General features: G+C 43.4%; 1 protein-coding gene across 4 annotated transcripts in view; it reads left to right on the top strand.

Moving 5' to 3' along the window:
* KCNS3 (potassium voltage-gated channel modifier subfamily S member 3) overlaps positions 1 to 12,930 on the top strand; it is a 36,313-nt gene extending 23,383 nt beyond the window's left edge. For 3 of the 4 annotated variants that reach the window (XM_080686785.1, XM_080686783.1, XM_080686782.1), the window contains one exon: positions 10,922 to 12,924. In XM_080686785.1, the coding sequence (XP_080542911.1) occupies positions 10,981 to 12,456 (1,476 nt within the window). In that variant the 5' untranslated portion in view covers positions 10,922 to 10,980 and the 3' untranslated portion in view covers positions 12,457 to 12,924. Of the gene's footprint in view, positions 1 to 10,921 lie in introns of all 4 variants that reach the window. The other variant, XM_080686784.1, reaches the window with a different exon arrangement.
* Positions 12,931 to 17,696: the final 4,766 nt, after the last annotated feature.

The following is a 17,696-nucleotide window of genomic DNA, read 5'->3' as shown; positions in this document are numbered from 1 at the left end:
AAAGAGTGTGGACAGCTCACCACAGTCCCCAACCAACCCACTTCATTTGTTTAACTGACTTGTTTGGCCACCGGAGGCTTTTCAAATCACCATGCCTGGTTTGATCATTCTGTTAATTTGTTGACAAACGCATTTTAGCCTTTGTCAATTATTCCAGATAAAAGGAAATATCTTTCACACTAGACTATGGGCAACAATTAGCACTGGGGGCTGGGGCTGTGGCGATGACAATACATAATCCCTTCCATGGAAGAGCTTAGGGTCTAGTGACCGCAGTGAGCAGACTTGGGATATGTGTAAGGAGAATTGTAAAACACATTATAGTATCTTGTGTGTAGGGGGTGGTACTAAAATAAAAGTGCACCTGAGTGACTGTGGGGAGAAGTTGAGTAGAGTTGGGAAGTTGTGGGGGGTGGGGACTATTACTTTGGCCTAAGAGTATGCAGGTTCTCCAGAACTCCCTCACCTGGACACTAGTGTCACCTTTTATAGATCAAGAATCTACCCTCCCGCCCTAACCGTTTTGGCTCAGTGGATAGAGCGTCGGCCTGCAGACTCAAGGGTCCCAGGTTCGATTCCAGTCAAGGGCATGTACCTTGGTTGCAGGCACATCCCCAGTAGGGGGTGTGCAGGAGGCAGCTGATTGATGTTTCTCTCTCATCAATGTTTCTAACTCTCTCTCCCTCTCCCTTCCTCTCTGTAAATAATCAATAAAATATATTTAAAAAAAAAAAAAGAAAAAAAAAAGAATTTACCCTCCCAAGGTCATGTAGCCGGGAAATAGCAACTCAAATTCAGGTTTTCGGAGTTCTAGCCTTTTACTCTTTTCTTTAGTTCAGCATGGATTAGGGGACCCAGTGCATTCATTTCATTCAGTTCAACACATACAAGTTGGGTCTCAGTTATGAATATTCTGGAATAGGGTGACCTGGGGATCGGGTGAGTACTTTGACCTGTGCCAGTGGTGTCTTGCCAGCTATGCCCAAGACACGTCAGAGGTGGAACAGACCTACGAGGGCCCTCTCCTTGCTGTCTACTTGGCCAGTGGGACCCACATTCTCTCCAGGAGTGGGCTGAGCTACTTGGAAGGTTACTGGAGGGATGGCTCCATGTCAAAGTTTCAGGGTGTCCCGAGAACTCTGGTCCCTAGAAACAGAGACTCAAATCCAGAAGGCTCTTTGAAATTTCGCATGTTCTGTGCTCTGGCTCTGGGCATGGGTTTCTAGGTGTCTCATAAACAGCTATTTCTTTTTCTATTGCACCATGTTCGCTGTAGTAAAAACACTGCTTGATGAAGGCCTGAACCAAGGACCACTAGCATCTTCATTTCCAAGTTCACAGACAGGGTGGACTATGTAACCCCATTGACATTTTGTGTGTTCTTTGGCCCAAACATTGACTCCGGATGTTCTCTTCCATTTACATGTGACTCAAGCCTGTATATCATGGTCTCATTATAAGAGAAGGTCATTACTGGGGAAGGTGCCTGGTGTGATGGGGGTGCTCAATCCATGGGTGTAGATTGAGTTTAGATTTTCAATTCTCTTTACATTTTCTTGGTTTTATTTGGAATATTCTCACATAGCATGGACAGAAATAGAAGTTAATATGACCTACCCTTTTAAAAGCCATAAATGATTAGAAAAATTAATAGAATAAAATGCAGCTTGTTTAGAAGGATGTGCCAAAAAAAAGATGGCAGTATTAATGCAGAAAAATGCCCCCTTTTTTTTCTTTGATGGTTTTAGAAGAGTAGATTTTGGAAGAGTAGGAAGTAAAAGGAATCTAGGTTTCCATTTCCTTTTTTTTTTAAAAAATATATTTTATTGATTTTTTACAGAGAGGAAGGGAGTGAGATAGATAGTTAGAAACATCGATGAGAGAGAAACATCGATCAGCTGCCTCCTGCACACCCCCTACTGGGGATGTGCCCGCAACCAAGATACATGCCCTTGACTGGAATCGAACCTGGGATCTTTTAGTCCGCAGGCTGACGCTCTATCCACTGAGCCAAACCAGTTTCGGCCCATTTCCTTTTATGAAATTGACTTTAAAAAGTGGTTTTACCCAATTAAAAACTGGCTTGGATTTGTTATACTTGTGTTACTTTTCTGAGCAAAGCAAGTGCATGTCAAAGCCACTGATGCGCATGTGTGCATACATATGTGTCAGCCTTGAGTAGACACATTTTTGAGAGTACTCTTCAAGTGAGTCTGAGAGCAAGAAGCGGAGAAAGAGGAAAGAGGTTAATGGCTTTGAAAAGACGGTGCAGGTATCACCTGGAGAGAAGTGGACTGATGCAGTTCTTCTTTGAAGCTCCCAGTCAATATCTTGGACCTTTGACAACTTTGTCTTTCTTTTTCATCTTCCAAACACCAAGAGGCACAAGGTGGCCAAATACAGTGTATATCAGTGGTTCTCAACCTTCCTAATGCCGCGACCCTTTAATACAGTTCCTCCTGTTGTGGTGACCCCCAACCATAACCTGTGGGTCGTGACATTAGAAAGGTTGAGAACTGCTGCTGGAGAGCCTAAGACCATCGGAAAACACAGATACTTACATTACGATTCATAAGAGTAGCAAAATTACAGTTATGAAGTAGCAACGAAAATAATTTTATGGTTGGGGGTCACCACAACAGGAGGAACTGTATTAAAGGGTCGCGGCATCAGGAAGGTTGAGAACCACTGGTGTACAGTGTCCTTGGCACAGGTGATGTGGATTGACAGTAGCAGGGGCCTAACCTCCTCTGGAGGAAGAGAATCAAAGTAGTTGCTTCTTCTTTGTGTCCAAATGCCTTCTGCATCCACAGATGTGCCTGATTTGAGACCCTGTGTGCCCTTGGCATGCTAGTAACAAAATTCCCTTACCTTTAATAAGGGTGACCAATAAAATATGTACATTAACACCCAGTCCTTCCTTCCTCCCACTTCATGAAAAAGAAATTAAATACTAATATTTGAGGCATAGTGGAGAGTCTGCCCCATAAAAGCTGGATACTGTTGCCTAAACTCTGAGCCTCAGGTTTCCCTACTTGCAACATGGGGGATAAGATGTTAGGATTGTTGGAGAATTACAGGAAACGATTCTTTCATTCAGTGATACCTGCTAGTGTCCAGGTACTGCACAGATTGCTGGGAATTGAAGGGTGAAAAGTAGTGTATAAGCCTCTTGATACTTGGCCCGTGTCTTGATAGTATCCTTTGAAGCATAGTATTTTTAATTTTGATGAAGTCAGTTATCTATTTTTCTTACATTCGTTGTGATTTTGGTATCATATCTAAAGAGGTATTACCTTATCCAAGTTCAGAAAAATTTAAAAGTTTTCTTATGAAAATGTATGGTTTTGACACCTGCATTTGGGTCTTTGATCCATTTTAAGTTAAATTTTTTGTATATGGTGTGAGGTAGACATCCAGTTCATTCTTTTACACATGGCTATCCAATTGTCTCAAAACCATTTATTGAAAAGATTGGATGTCTTGACATCCTTATAGAAAATCAGTTGACCATAGATAATGGACTTATTTCTGGATTCTAATTCTGTTTCCTTGATCTACCTGACTGTCCTATGCCAGTACAACCCTTCTTGATTACTATAGTTTTGTAGCAAGTTTTGAAATAATAAATTATGTATCTTCTAAATTTGTTCCTCTTTTTCAAGATGATTTGGCTATTCTGGGTCCTTTGCATTTCCATATGAATTTTAGAATTAGCTTGTAAATTTCTAAAAAAAGGGATTGTGCTGAATCTATAGATTAATTTGGAGGAGTCTTAACCATTATAGCAATAGTAAATCTTCCAATCTATGAACATGGAATGTCTTTCCATTTATTTATGCCTTCTTTAATTTCTTTCAATAGTATTTTGTAGTTTTCATTTGTAAAAATTTGCAGCACTTAAAAAAAATTATTCTTGCCCTAACTGGTTTGGCTCAGTGGATAGAATGTTGGCCTGAAGGGTCCCAGGTTTAATTCTGGTCAAGGGCATGTACCCTGGTTTCAGGCTCAATCCCCAATAGGGGGTGTGCAGGAGGCAGCTGATCAATATTTCTCTCTCATCAATGTTTCTAACTATCCCTCTCCCTTCCTCTCTGTAAAAATCAATAAAATATACTTGAAAAAATAATTATTCCTAAGTATCAGTTTGTTGCTATTACCAATGGAATTGCTTTCTTAATTTCATATATGTGTTTACTCATTGCTATTGTATAGAAATACAATTGATTTTTGTAAATTTTGTATTCTGCAACATTGCTGAACTTATTTATTCTAATAATTTTCATGTGTAGATTCTATAGGATTTCCTGTATGCATGATCATATCATTTTCAGATAGAAATAGTATTTTGGGGCCCTATTGCTAGCTACATATATCTTTATAATTATTTGCCTTTTTGATGAATAGATTCTTCTGTTATTATAAAATTATCTTTATCTCTGGTAACAATTATTGTTTTAAATTTCATTTTATGTGATAGCAGTATAGTCACTCCTGTCCTCTTCTGGCTACTCATTTCATCCTTTTACTTTCAACCTGTCTGTGCTTTTCATTATAAATAAACATTTCCCAGTATACCATTTTAATTGTTTCTGTTGAGTTATGGGCATGCTTTTATAAAGAAATATTTTCTTCATTAACTACTACATGGTTCTCCTAAGGTATAATTCATGCAGAATGTTTGATTTTTTGCTATATTTCTCACATTCCAGAATAATGAGTTGGTATGTTAGTACCTTCCAAAGGTGACCAGTGTGTTTCTTTTTTTCTTTTAAAAAATACTATTATGAACTTAGGGTTTTTAACTGGATGTGTTTCAGTGCATTAAAGATGTTTTCTTTTTGATGTACAAATGTTCCGTCTTTGACCAGAGTCTCCTTAAGTTGGCCCTGATTCATTTTAATTCTTCCTCTGTCCTTGTTGTTAGTTTCCTTGCTTTCTGATAGAACAAGATGCTACAGGTTTACCTTATAAGTTTCTCGCCCCAGACTTGGGACCAACTATTTCTCCAAGGAGCCCTTATTCATTTTAGTAAGAAATTTGATTTTGATGCCTCAGCCTGCACAAACTCAGGTTGTTCATTATTCTCGGTTTGAAGGCTTTGGTTGGGAAATAGACTAAGACAGAGATTTATGTGTAGGTAGTTTGTTGGGAGGTACCCTGGGGATCAACCCCTGAGGGAAATGAAGGAAATGGCATTGGGCAAAGAGAAGAGCTGAACTGTGAGGAGGTTGTGATGGAATCCTCAGCTGATCCTATGGGGAGCTCTGGAGCTGGGTTGCCTACCTTGAAAAAAGGGTGCTGGGTCCTTTAGCCCCCTCGTAAGTGAGCCATTGGGTGTGAGCTGACCTGGGGAGGGAGTATGACCTTGGGTGAGGTAGTGCTCTTTGGCTGAGGGAGATTTCCAGAGAGGGCCTTCAAGGAGAGCAGGTGTGAGAATGAGTGTTTTAGTTCTGGAAGTGAACTTTATGATGTTCCTCAGCATTTACTATGTTGGCCATTTTGTTCTAGGCCTTTTTGGTGGAAATAAGAATTTCTTTTTGCAAAAAAGAAATCGTGAGTTGATACTGATAGTCCCAATTTAAATTTAGGATCATTAGGTTTTTACTTAAATTTCTTTGATTTTTATATTTGATTTCTTTTATTTTGCACCTTGAATCTTGGGGGTTCTTAATAAAATTGCCATAACCATTTACTTTGTGTTACCTAAATGTGTTAGTATAAAAGTTTCAGAATAATTATATCAATATAAATAACAAAAATGTTTCAAGGTTTCTGTAGTTTATTTGCCCTAGGGCAGTGGTTGGCAAACTGTGGCTCGCGAGCCACATGCGGCTCTTTGGCCCCTTGAGTGTGGCTCTTCCACAAAATACCACGGCCTGGGCGAGTCTATTTTGAAGAAGTGGCGTTAGAAGAAGTTTAAGTTAAAAAAATTTGGCTCTCAAAAGAAATTTCAATCGTTGTACTGTTGATATTTGGCTCTGTTGACTAGTGAGTTTGCCGACCACTGCTCTAGGGTATATACCACTAAAGATGTACAGTCAGATTATTACTTTAAAAAAAACACACACCTTGAAATGATTCATCTTCCTGAGGTTAATGACCAACTTAATACATAGTAAGATTAAGTGATTAAGGATTGTCTTTTTCATTTGTATTTAATTTCGTAATTATGTAAAACATGGGCATGGTTCCCAGGCTTTCCGGACTGTCCCCAGTGTCCTGCTCCCCTCTTCCCATGTAGGGAAGCATTTCATTCATTTTTGGTTTATCTTCTATTTCTTTTTCTTTCTATGAACATATGTGTGTGTATGTTTATATGTGTATATGTATATGCATGTGTATGTATATATCCACACACATCTTTCCCTGCCCCCCCCCTTTAACTAATATAGCCTAGGTATCACACCATTGCATATAGAGAGAGATAGGCCATTGTTGATTCAGCCAACGCACTGTTGATGGATATTTGGGTTGCATCTAGTTATGCAAGTGTTTTCAATGTTTGCCTGTCTCTCTTTGGGAGACACTTCTAGAAGAGGGACTGACGGGTTGAGGGGGAAGCCTAATGTAGATCTTACCAAATTCCCTCCATACGAATCCCTTTCATCTTGCATTCCCACCTGCAAGCCGCGGGAGTGCCTGCCTCCCCACAGACACGTCACTAGGCTATGTAGTCCAAGTTTTGGATTTTTTCAACTATATTAAATATTATACTTTAGCATCGTTTCAATGTGCATTTAACTTATAATGTGCAGAGTAGAACGTATTTTTTCCTGTTTTAAGGCTCATTTGCACTTTTTCTGTAAACTTCCTGTTCATATCTCTTGTCCATTTTTCTCTATTGTTGTTGCTTTTTTCTTCTCTAATGGTCATTATGTTTTTTTATAAAGATATGCTGACCTCTTGTCTGTGCTGTGACAAATGTTTTCCCTCCATATTATCTTTTTAATGTTGCTTATGGCAACATTTGTATGTTTTTTCCATACAATTTTTTACTATTATGTAATAAATTTTATTTATTTTGTTATTTTTTTCTATATTTTGAGTCAGAATTAGAACAGTTTTACACACAGAGAATTGACTTACTTTTATTTAGTATGTGTATAGTTTACTGTATACACACGTGTATATATTTATGTATATACCTTCCTATATAAATCTATATTTACTATTTGTACACATATAAATAATAATATATAAGTAATATGTATAAAGGAATAAAATACATAAATAATACATAAACAGCTATAGATTTCCTTTGAGCTAGAAAATGTTTTCTGAATAGAAGTAAATGATTGGCTATTAAATGCTGGCCGGAATATAGGAATCTTGGAAGTAATGATGTTTAGAATCTACTATTCTTTTTTTTTTTTAAATATATTTTATTGATTTTTTACAGAGAGGAAGGGAGAGGGATAGAGAGCTAGAAACATCGATGAGAGAGAAACATCGATCAGCTGCCTCTTGCACACCCCCCCACTGGGGATGTGCCCGCAACCAAGGTACATGCCCTTGACCGGAATCGAACCTGGGACCCTTCAGTTCGCAGGCCGACGCTCCATCCACTGAGCCAAACCAGCCAGGGCAGAATCTGCTATTCTTGATGACACTTTGAACATGTGAGCCAGTGTGCTGTCGAGAGCATGAGGGTGGGCATAAGCGCCTCTGGCTTGAAGCTTCTGCTCTAACCCCTAGTAGCTGCACGATGCCCATTCAACTCTTTAAAATTCTACAAAATCCCACGGTAGTTGTGAGGAGCAAATGCTGACAGGGACGTCTGCCTTTGCGAGGGGCTGTGGGCGTGTAAGGGAACCTTCCTACAGTGTGGAAAGGCAGGAACGCCTTCTTCCCTGCCCCGTCACCTGCTGTGGGTGCCGTGGGACACACGGCCAAGGAAACCAACACTGCACTCCGGCCGCTGTGACTTGGAGGGGCTCAGCTTGCCCTCTGAGCTGAAGCGTTTGATCTGGTCCAGAGCGGTGTTCCTTTTCCTGTCTTTGGAAAGCCCCACAGAAAGAAGCCTTCGCTTTTAGGAGGTGTGCGGCTCTTATGATTAGAGTTTGTGGAATGAAGGGACCTCGTAATGAGCTTTTACACTGGCCTGGAGTGAATAAAAAGCAAGGAGGACAGGCAAGAAGAGATTTTATGGCTAACAGTGTTCTTTAGCGAAGTGACTGCAGGATGATTGGGAAATGGGTTGCACACCCAAGGATTATGAGACCGACTTATGCAGATAGTATCATGAAGGCAGACTCTGGCTTTCTAGCGCTGGGGCTTTTCAGGAGAGCCAAGGAGATGAAAAGCAATCCGCCAGAAGATAACATCCATTAAAGTCTTAGTGCCGGCTTAGCTAACGCTAGCTCCTTGGAGCGTGTCACTCCTATACTCGCCATGAGCTTAAGCCTGCTTTCAGAGAGATGAAGTTCCACATATATTTGGACCAAGCCATTAGCTCTGATTTGGGTTCTTCAAAGAAGATATCTAACTAAAAATAGAAAGCAGAGGTGGGGAAAATATCATGTCTTTTGAAGAGGTCAGCAAATCTATTCGATGGTGTGCCAGGCCATGCTGTGGTGTCTGGTGTCATGGGGGCACATAGATGGTGTCCCGGGAGAAAATGCCCGTGTCTTCCTGATGACCGTAGGCTTCCTGCGGGGGTGGATGACAGAAGGCCATGTCCTCTGGTGTGTGCTTTTCTGAGGGGAAGGCACTTGTCTTCCCAACAGCCTTGGCTTTCTGTAAACATAGGGCAGGGGTGGGCAAACTTTTTGACTCGAGGGCCACAATGGGTTCTTAAACTGGACCGGAGGGCCAGAACCAAAGCATGGATGGAGTGTTTGTGTGAACTAATATAAATTCAAAGTAAAGGAGCGGAGGGGAGAGCAAGAGAACCGGATAGAACAGCCGGATCCGGCCCGCGGGCTGTAGTTTGCCCACGGCTGAGGGGTAAAAAAATTCTCTTCTGGGTTGGCTATCATTGCTCAGTGGTTGAGCATCGACCTATGGACCAGGAGGTCACGGTTTGATTCCCAGTCAGGCCATATGCCCAGGTTGTGGGCTCAGTCCCCAGTGTGGGGCGTACAGAAGGCAGCCGATCAATGGTTCTCTCTCATCGTTGATGTTTCTCTCTCTCCCTCACCCTTCCTCACTGCAATCAATAAAAAAAATTATTAAAAAAAAAAAAGAAATTCCTTTCGAACAGTTTCCTCTGATGGCGTCACGATCCACTCACTTATGCAGAGTAGAAAGCACACCCTCCTTTAGCCTTTCAGCTTCCTTGTCCCTTCTTTCCAGTCAATCACCAAGAACTGTCAGTCCTACAAACGTTATAAACTTGGCTTTAATTTGTCACTTCCTCTTTTACACACCACTGCTGTCTGAGTTTGGGTCCTCTCACCTTGTTCCTGTTCTCTCTCTTTTTTTAAAAATATATTTTATTGATATTTCACAGAGAGGAAGGGAGAGGGATAGAGAGCTAGAAACATCGATGAGAGAGAAACATCGATCAGCTGCCTCCTTGCACACCTCCCACTGGGGATGTGCCCGCAACCAAGGTACATGCCCTTGACCGGAATCGAACCCGGGACCTTTCAGTGCGCAGGCCGACGCTCTATCCACTGAGCCAAACCGGTTTCGGCTTGTACCTGTTCTCTTGCAGTCCTGTCTCCTTGGCCCCAGCCTGTCTCCCCGCAATCTTCCACCCTGAGACAGTGGGGTCTTTCTAAGTCACAGTCACGAATACAACCACGTCCACTCACTGATTAAGATTGTTTGGTGGTCTTGTCAGATCTTTAGATGGTTGTACAGCATCATTTCGTTCAATGTCATTTTGTTACTGCTTTGATCAGATGCCATGGGAACTTAACTCTTGCTTCTGTCAATTTAGCCTCTGGTAAAATTGGTTTTGTTATATGTTGTTTCACTTAATGTTGCAGAACCTGTCAACAACATTAAGTGAGGACCTACCTATGCACACAGTGGCTTTTGCATACACTTTGGTGCCTGGTGTCAAGAATTCCCTTTTCCCCTGTTGCTCAGCTCATATGACAGTCTCCTGTGTCTGTTGTATCTGCATCATCTGTTCTGAGGAAACATCATTGTATTGGATGATGCTCAAAATCTATTATTTTCTCTCTCAGAAATGGGTCTGGTCCATCCTGGTTAGTGTCAGGACTTAAAACAGGCTCTATGTACTGGGCCATAGACTTGGAATGTGTGGGAGATGGTCTGTGAGGGGCTGGAGAATGTAGGAGAGTGTTTGTGTCAGGAAACTGATAGTGCAATTAACTTAAAAAGGTTTCTTCCCCTGTGGGTACACCTGAAACACCATCGCATGAAGTGTAACGATACCTTTAAGATACAGGGTACTTAAGGACAGGGAGATAATTATATCCTCTTGATTGTCCACTCCAAGCATAGGGAACAGGGCTTTCTCTTAAGGGAGTGAGTCATTGGAACAGAAGGGGAAGCCTACCTCTTTGGTGAGAGCTGAGCTGAGCCCCTAGTGATGTGTGGGTTGGGGGCAAGGTGCAGAGCAGAGGAGGGGGAGCTGTTTCTGAGGGTGCATGACAGAGCCCCAGGGACCAGGAGCGATGAGCTACAAGCTGAATGGCACTAGCCTATCCCATCGGCACTGAGCATTCCCAAACGCGGCGCCTCCTGGTTGAGACTGGAGATGCTTGTATCGTGTAAGTGATCCAAAATGCATTGCTTTTTTGGGGGGAGGGTGGAAGGTACATTTTTAAAATAGAGAAATAAGCAATAAAAATGATATGGCCATCTTTTCTTTTTCCTAAAATACGGGTTTATGAACCCCAGTCTTTGGGCCTTTAACATGGCCCATCCTGGAAAGGGCAGATCACCAAAAAGCTTGGCCAGGCTTGAGGAGCGCGCTAATGCCGTCTTGTGCTCCTTCCAGGTGCAGCGTGACCTGCCTCGTCTCCCTGCCCAGCCAGCTCTCTGCCTCCTGCATCCACCATGGTTTTTGGTGAGTTCTTCCATCGCCCTGGACCAGACGAGGAACTTGTCAACTTGAACGTGGGGGGCTTTAAGCAGACCGTGGACCAGAGCACCCTCCTGCGCTTTCCACACACCAGACTTGGAAAGCTGCTCACCTGCCACTCGGAAGAGGCCATTCTGGAGCTGTGTGATGACTACAGCGTGGCCGACAAAGAGTACTATTTCGATCGGAACCCCTCCTTGTTCCAATACGTGTTGAATTTTTATTACACGGGGAAGCTGCACGTCATGGAGGAGCTGTGCGTGTTCTCCTTCTGCCAGGAGATCGAGTACTGGGGCATCAATGAACTCTTCATCGACTCCTGCTGCAGCAATCGCTACCAGGAGCGCAAGGAGGAGACCCACGAGAAGGACTGGGACCAGAGAAGCAACGATGTGAGTACCGACTCCTCCTTTGAAGAGTCGTCTCTGTTCGAGAAGGAGCTGGAGAAGTTTGACAAGCTGCGATTTGGCCAGCTCCGGAAGAAGATCTGGATTCGCATGGAAAACCCAGCCTCCTGCCTGTCTGCCAAGCTCATCGCCATCTCTTCCCTGAGCGTGGTGCTGGCCTCCATTGTGGCCATGTGTATCCACAGCATGTCCGAGTTCCAGAACGAGGATGGGGAGGTGGATGACCCTGTGCTGGAAGGGGTGGAGATCGCGTGCATCGCTTGGTTCACCAGCGAGCTTGCCATCCGGCTGATGGCTGCTCCCTGTCAAAAGAAATTCTGGAAACACCCTCTGAACATAATCGACTTTGTGTCCATTATTCCCTTCTATGCCACGTTGGCTGTCGACACCAAGGAGGAAGAGAGCGAGGACATCGAGAACATGGGCAAGGTGGTCCAGATCCTCAGGCTGATGAGAATCTTCCGAATTCTCAAGCTTGCCAGGCACTCAGTCGGACTTCGGTCTCTAGGTGCCACGCTGAGGCACAGCTACCATGAAGTTGGGCTGCTGCTGCTCTTCCTCTCAGTGGGCATTTCCATCTTTTCTGTGCTCATCTACTCTGTGGAGAAAGACGACTACACGTCCAGCCTCACCAGCATCCCCATCTGCTGGTGGTGGGCCACCATCAGCATGACGACTGTGGGCTACGGAGACACCCACCCAGTCACCGTGCCCGGGAAGCTTATCGCCAGCACGTGCATCATCTGTGGCATCTTGGTGGTGGCGCTGCCCATCACCATTATCTTCAACAAATTCTCCAAGTACTACCAGAAGCAAAAGGACATTGACGTGGACCCGTGCAGTGAGGACCCGCCGGAGAAGGGTCACGAGCTCCCTTACTTTAACATTAGGGACATTTATGCGCAGCGGATGCACGCCTTCATCAGCAGTCTCTCTCCTGTGGGAATTGTGGTGGGTGATCCTGACTCCACGGACGCCTCGAGCATTGAAGATGAGGAGGATGTTTATAACACGGTGTCCTTGGAGAACTGCACAGCCAAATGAGCAGGGGCGTTTGTGCCCGTCTCTTGGGTCCCTTCGCGACGATAGGTTAACACAGCTTTATCAACCTCAATGGGTTCGTTAAAATCATTTACTTCTCAGGGCGTACCTTTCAGCCATAGTTGGACATTCGTTGCTCTGAAAATGATAGAATCGTCTTTATTTTTCTCAGTGAAGTGAATTAAATGCCTTGTTCTGAAATTTATTTTTACAAGAGGGAGTTGTGATATGCTTTTGGAAAAAAAAGAAAAGATAAGTGGGATTGGGTGGGATTTGTTGCTACGGCTTATGTATCATGCTGTGTTTGTCATTTACTCACATTGAGCTATCAATTACTGACAAGTAGAATCAAAGGCCCAGCTGACTGAAGGCGACATGCATGTAAGATCCACAACATGAGACAATGCATGTAAATCCATGTTCACATTCTAGACATGGAAATTAGGAGCCTAATAAACTGCCTAATTCAGTACGGAGAATGTCTTGGTTGTATGTGTATATGTCAAATGAGTACATTTCAATATGCTCAAAAGTGGCTAGCGAGGGAATGCTCTCTCTGGAGCCCCGAGAGTCCTTTCTATTTGTTTTTGAGTTTTGGATATACATCAACAATGGGCCAGTTTTTTTAAAAAAATGTATTTTTATTGATTTCAGAGAGAGAGGGAGAGGGAGAGAGAGAGAGAGAGAGAGAAACATCAATGATGAGAGAGATTCATGGATCGGCTGCCTCCTGTATACCCCACACCGGGGATGGAGCCCACAACCCGGGCATGTGCCCTGATGGGGAATCCAACCTTGACCTCCTGGTTCACAGGTCGACCCTCCACCACTGAGTCACGCCTGGTTACGCGGGCTAGTAATTTTTTGGTTCAGGAGACTCTGCTTGGTGGTGGTCGGCAGGCAGAAGACAGTGTCTGATAAAAACACACTGTCCAGTGTAAACTGACTAAACATGACCATGTTTAGGACGTAGTCAAATGAGCATCTATGAATGAAACATGGGCCCCCTACAGATATGTTTCCAGTATATTCTACTGCTAAGATAAAATCTTATCACCTGAAAATTATGCAGAGCAGAGTAAACCTCCATACTCACAGGCAGAGATGCATTCAGTTACTGGAAGAAAGAAATGTACAAACACACACATGTGATTCACTACGCCCAGAGGAGTGAAACTTAAATCACTGGAAAAAGCTATGTCAGTACCTGCAGAATGAGCCAATGTTTAAAAATAGCTTTAGAGACAGTAATGTCTGCATCTTATGTAAAACCTCTTCATAACAAAAGAAGACATACAGACTCATTTCCAGGGCAGTGACAGCAATTCCATCCATGCGGAGAGCATGCAGCTGAAGCCTCAATTTCGGAGCTGTACGGTGACCCTAACTCATGCCATCAGGCTGGGTTCTTTGCTTGAGATCTTTAGAACGGAAGAGTCACATGGATTTCTTATCCACCTTTTTATGTTTGCAGATGCGTTTCATTCAAAGGACATTGTCTGTAGGTTATCTGATGAAGGTATCAGACTCATCACTCCTCTTAATGTTTCTGCGACTTCTGAGGTGAATATAACTGAACAGGGTTTATTGCCACTTTTGAATCTGGAGTCTTAGTGCATGAGTGTCGTCCTTTTGCCCATTAAAAGAAACATTTCTTTCCCCACGAATGCCTTCGATGTTGGCAGAAATATAGTTTTGAAGCATAGCAATAGAATTGGGATCTGTTTTTATTGAAGACTTCAGTTAGTAGTGAAGTAACTAAGACTGCTTATGTAGTCATAATAACAGTAATGGTGATATTAAATAATAAAGTAGTGCCCTAGCTGGTTTGGCTCAGTGGATAGAACATCGGCCTGCGACTGAAGGGTTCCCGGTTCGATTCTGGTCAAGGGCACATGCCTAGGATGTGGGCTTGATCCCCAGTAGGGGATGTGCAGGAGGCAGCGAATCAATGATTGTTTCTCATCATTGATGTTTCTATCTCTGCCTCTCCCATCTTCTCTGAAATCAATAAAAAATATAAAAAATAATAAAGTAATAATAACAGCAACAGCAATAATAGTGAGATACTATGTAAGCGCTTTACCTATCTCAAATATTCCTTAGACTATTCCCAGGACCAAGGGGTTATTACTGTCTCCATTTTAAGATCAGGAAACCGAGGTTCACAGGGAGAGGGGCTTGCTTATGGTCACACAGTGATGGATGGAATTGGGCTGAGACCTGGAGTGATTCCAGAGCCCAGGCCTTGACCACAGCATGATGCTACCTCGGGCTCTGCTGTGCTCAAAGTGGGTTTAAGGGCATTTCAGGACAGAGATCATCTGAAGACAAAGTGCAACAAACTGTCAGACTTTGACTTTTCCAGTACGCAAGTCAAAAGGGGAAAATGCGGGCTTAGGTACCATTGCTCTCCTGACCCACAGCACAGACTGGTTTGTTTAAGCAGGGTTTTCTAGGATGTTCTTGACAACTGGAGCAGGCTCTGGCCCTTCCTTGGCCCAGCGGCAGACTCAGTGGGAGAGCTAGAGCTGTTGTTCTATAAGAATCTAGGAATCTGGTGGGTTCTGAAGGTGAGCTTCTAAACCTAGACCCTTCTACTGTGGGCGGTTGTGGTTGGAGCATATAGTTGGGTTATCAAGTGTTGATTCCTGGAGGTGGCTTGCCAGAGCACTCAGCAGTGTGTGGAGTAGTTTCTTCCTTCTGGCTTTGGCCACCTGGAAATCCCTCCCTAGAACTTTCTCACCTCAGTTCCCACCGTGATCTCCTGTGTGAGTCTCAGCAGTGTCATCAGGGCTCTAGGGACAAAAAACTGCCGTGTCTTCTGTGTTGTGCCTCTCTTACTTTCCTGCAATCCATGCAGCTCGCCTATTTTCTTTCTTTTTAAAAAATATTTATTGTTAAGATTATTATAGATGTCCCTCTTTTTCCCCCTGCCATTGCCCCTCTCCACCTAATTCCCGCCCTGCCCCAGGCCTTCGCCACCCTATTGTCTGTGTCCATAGGTAATGCATATATGCATGTAAGATCTTTGGTTAATCTCTTCCTGCCCCCCCACCGCCCTCCCTCTGAGAATCCTCAATCTGTTCCATTTCTATGCCTCTGATTCTATTTTATTCACCAGTTTATTCTGTTCATTATATTTCTTATTCATTTATTTTTAGATTCGATTGTTGATAGGTATGTATTTGTTGCCATTTTGTTGTTCATATTTTTTATCTTTTTTCTTTTTCTTCTTCTTCCTCTTGTTAAATAATACCCTTCAACATTTCATATAATACTGGTTTGGTGGTGATGAACTCCTTTAGCTTTTTCTTGTCTGTGAAACTCTTTATCTGACCTCAATTCTAAATGATAGCTTTGCTGGGTAGAATAATCTTGGTTATAGGTCCTTGCTATTCATTACTTTGAATATTTCTTGCCACTTCCTTCTGGCCTGCATAGTTTCTGTTGAGAAATCAGCTGACAATCGTATGGGCATGCCCTTGTAGATAACTAACTGCTTTTCTTTTGCTGCTTTTAAGATTCTCTCTTTATCTTTAGCCCAAGTCTGCAGCAGGCAAACTGGATTTATTCCACTGGAGGAGGGAGCACGTGCTGTGGCATTTTAATGATGATGTGTCTTGGTGTGGTCCTCTTTGGGTTCCTTTTGCTTGGGACTCTCTGTGCTTCTTGGACTTGTAAGTCTATTTCTTTCAACAGGTAGGGGAAGTTTCCTGTCATTATTTCTTCAAATAGATTTTCAATATCTTGCTCTCTCTCTTCTTCTGGCACTCCCATAATGCAAATGTTGGTATGCTTGAAGTTGTCCCAGAGGTTCCTTACACTATCTTCATATTTTTGGATTCTTTTTTCTTTTTCCTCTTCTGGTTGGGTGTTTTTTGCTTCCTCATATTTCAAATCATTGATTTGATTCTCAGAATCCTCTACTGTTGAATCCTTGTATATTATTCTTTATTTCAGTCAGTGTATGCTTAATTTCTGACTGGTCCTTTTCCATTTTTTTTTTTTTTTGGAGGTTTCTAAGAAGATTCTTGAGTAACCTTATAACCGTGGTTTTGAACTCTATATCCAGTAGTTTGTTTTCTTCTATTTCTTTCATTTGTGACATGTTTCTTTGTCTCTGCATTTTGGCTGAGTTTGTTTCTATGTATTGGGTAGAGCTGCTATGTCTCCTTGAGTTGGTAGAGTGGCCTTGTGTAGTTGGTGTTCTATATGGCTCAGTGGCTCAGCCTCCCCAGTCACCTGAGCTGGGCACTCTAGGTGCACCCCTTTGTGGGCTGTGAGCACAGTCCTGTTGTAGTTGAGACTTGATTGCTGTTGGCATCACTGGGAGGAATTGACCTCCAGGCCAATTGGCTGTGAGGATGAGCTGTGACTACAGTGGGAGAACTGCTGTGCAGGAGACACCTCTATGGAGCAGGACTTGTTTCAGTGGGGCTTTAGTGCTCACTGAGTCTGCCCCTTGAGTGTGTCACTTAAGGATGTGTAGAGTTGTAATCTGGTATGGTGTGACATTGATCACTGGGTATACTGGCTCTTGGGTCTCCAGGGAGGTGCAAAGTCAGCCACTGCCTGGGGCTACCCAGCAGGAACTACAGAGAGATCTGCAAATTCCTCCTCTTTGTATCAGGTTTGGAAGTGCCCAAATGAGGCCCAGCTGTGAAGCAAGGCAGGCTGGTGCTGGTGCCAGGTCTTGAGCCTTTTATGGATAGGTTTGGGGCTCCCTGACCCAGCTGCAGCCTGAGCAAGGATAGGACATTCATATACAAAAGTTGCTGCACACAGCTTGAGTGGGGTTGTAAATTGGATGGGGTGGGGTCTTAGGGAATCAATGGGACAGAGAAAACAGAAATGATTGCCAGTCAGCCCTGTGACTGACCGACCAGGGAGATCCCAGCATAGGAACAATGATCCCTGTAAGCACTTCCATCTGGGAGAACGCCACCCCTGAGTTCATGCCCTGCTGCCAGATAATCCAGTTCCTCCTTGTATGTGTCTCTGTTCCCCAGAGCCTCACCCTGGTGCTGGTGCTCAGAGGAAGCAGGACCTTGTAAGCCCTTTAAGAGGAACAGCTGGGTCTCCAGTAGCCTCCATGTCCCTCAGCCCCAATTCACACTGTTTTTTACAGCCTGTAGTTCTTACTGCCCATAGGGACTTCTTTTCCTAGCTCTGGGACCCTGGGCTGGGGGGTCTGGTGTGAGGCTGGGACTCCTTGCTCCTCCAGCGGTCTTTGCGGAGAT

The sequence above is a fragment of the Plecotus auritus genome (assembly GCF_963455305.1).
Source record: "Plecotus auritus genome assembly, chromosome: 8".
NCBI classification, from domain to species: Eukaryota; Metazoa; Chordata; class Mammalia; order Chiroptera; family Vespertilionidae; genus Plecotus; species Plecotus auritus.
The sequence above is the reverse complement of the archived record's forward strand: the minus strand, read 5'-3'. Positions and strand labels throughout refer to the sequence as shown.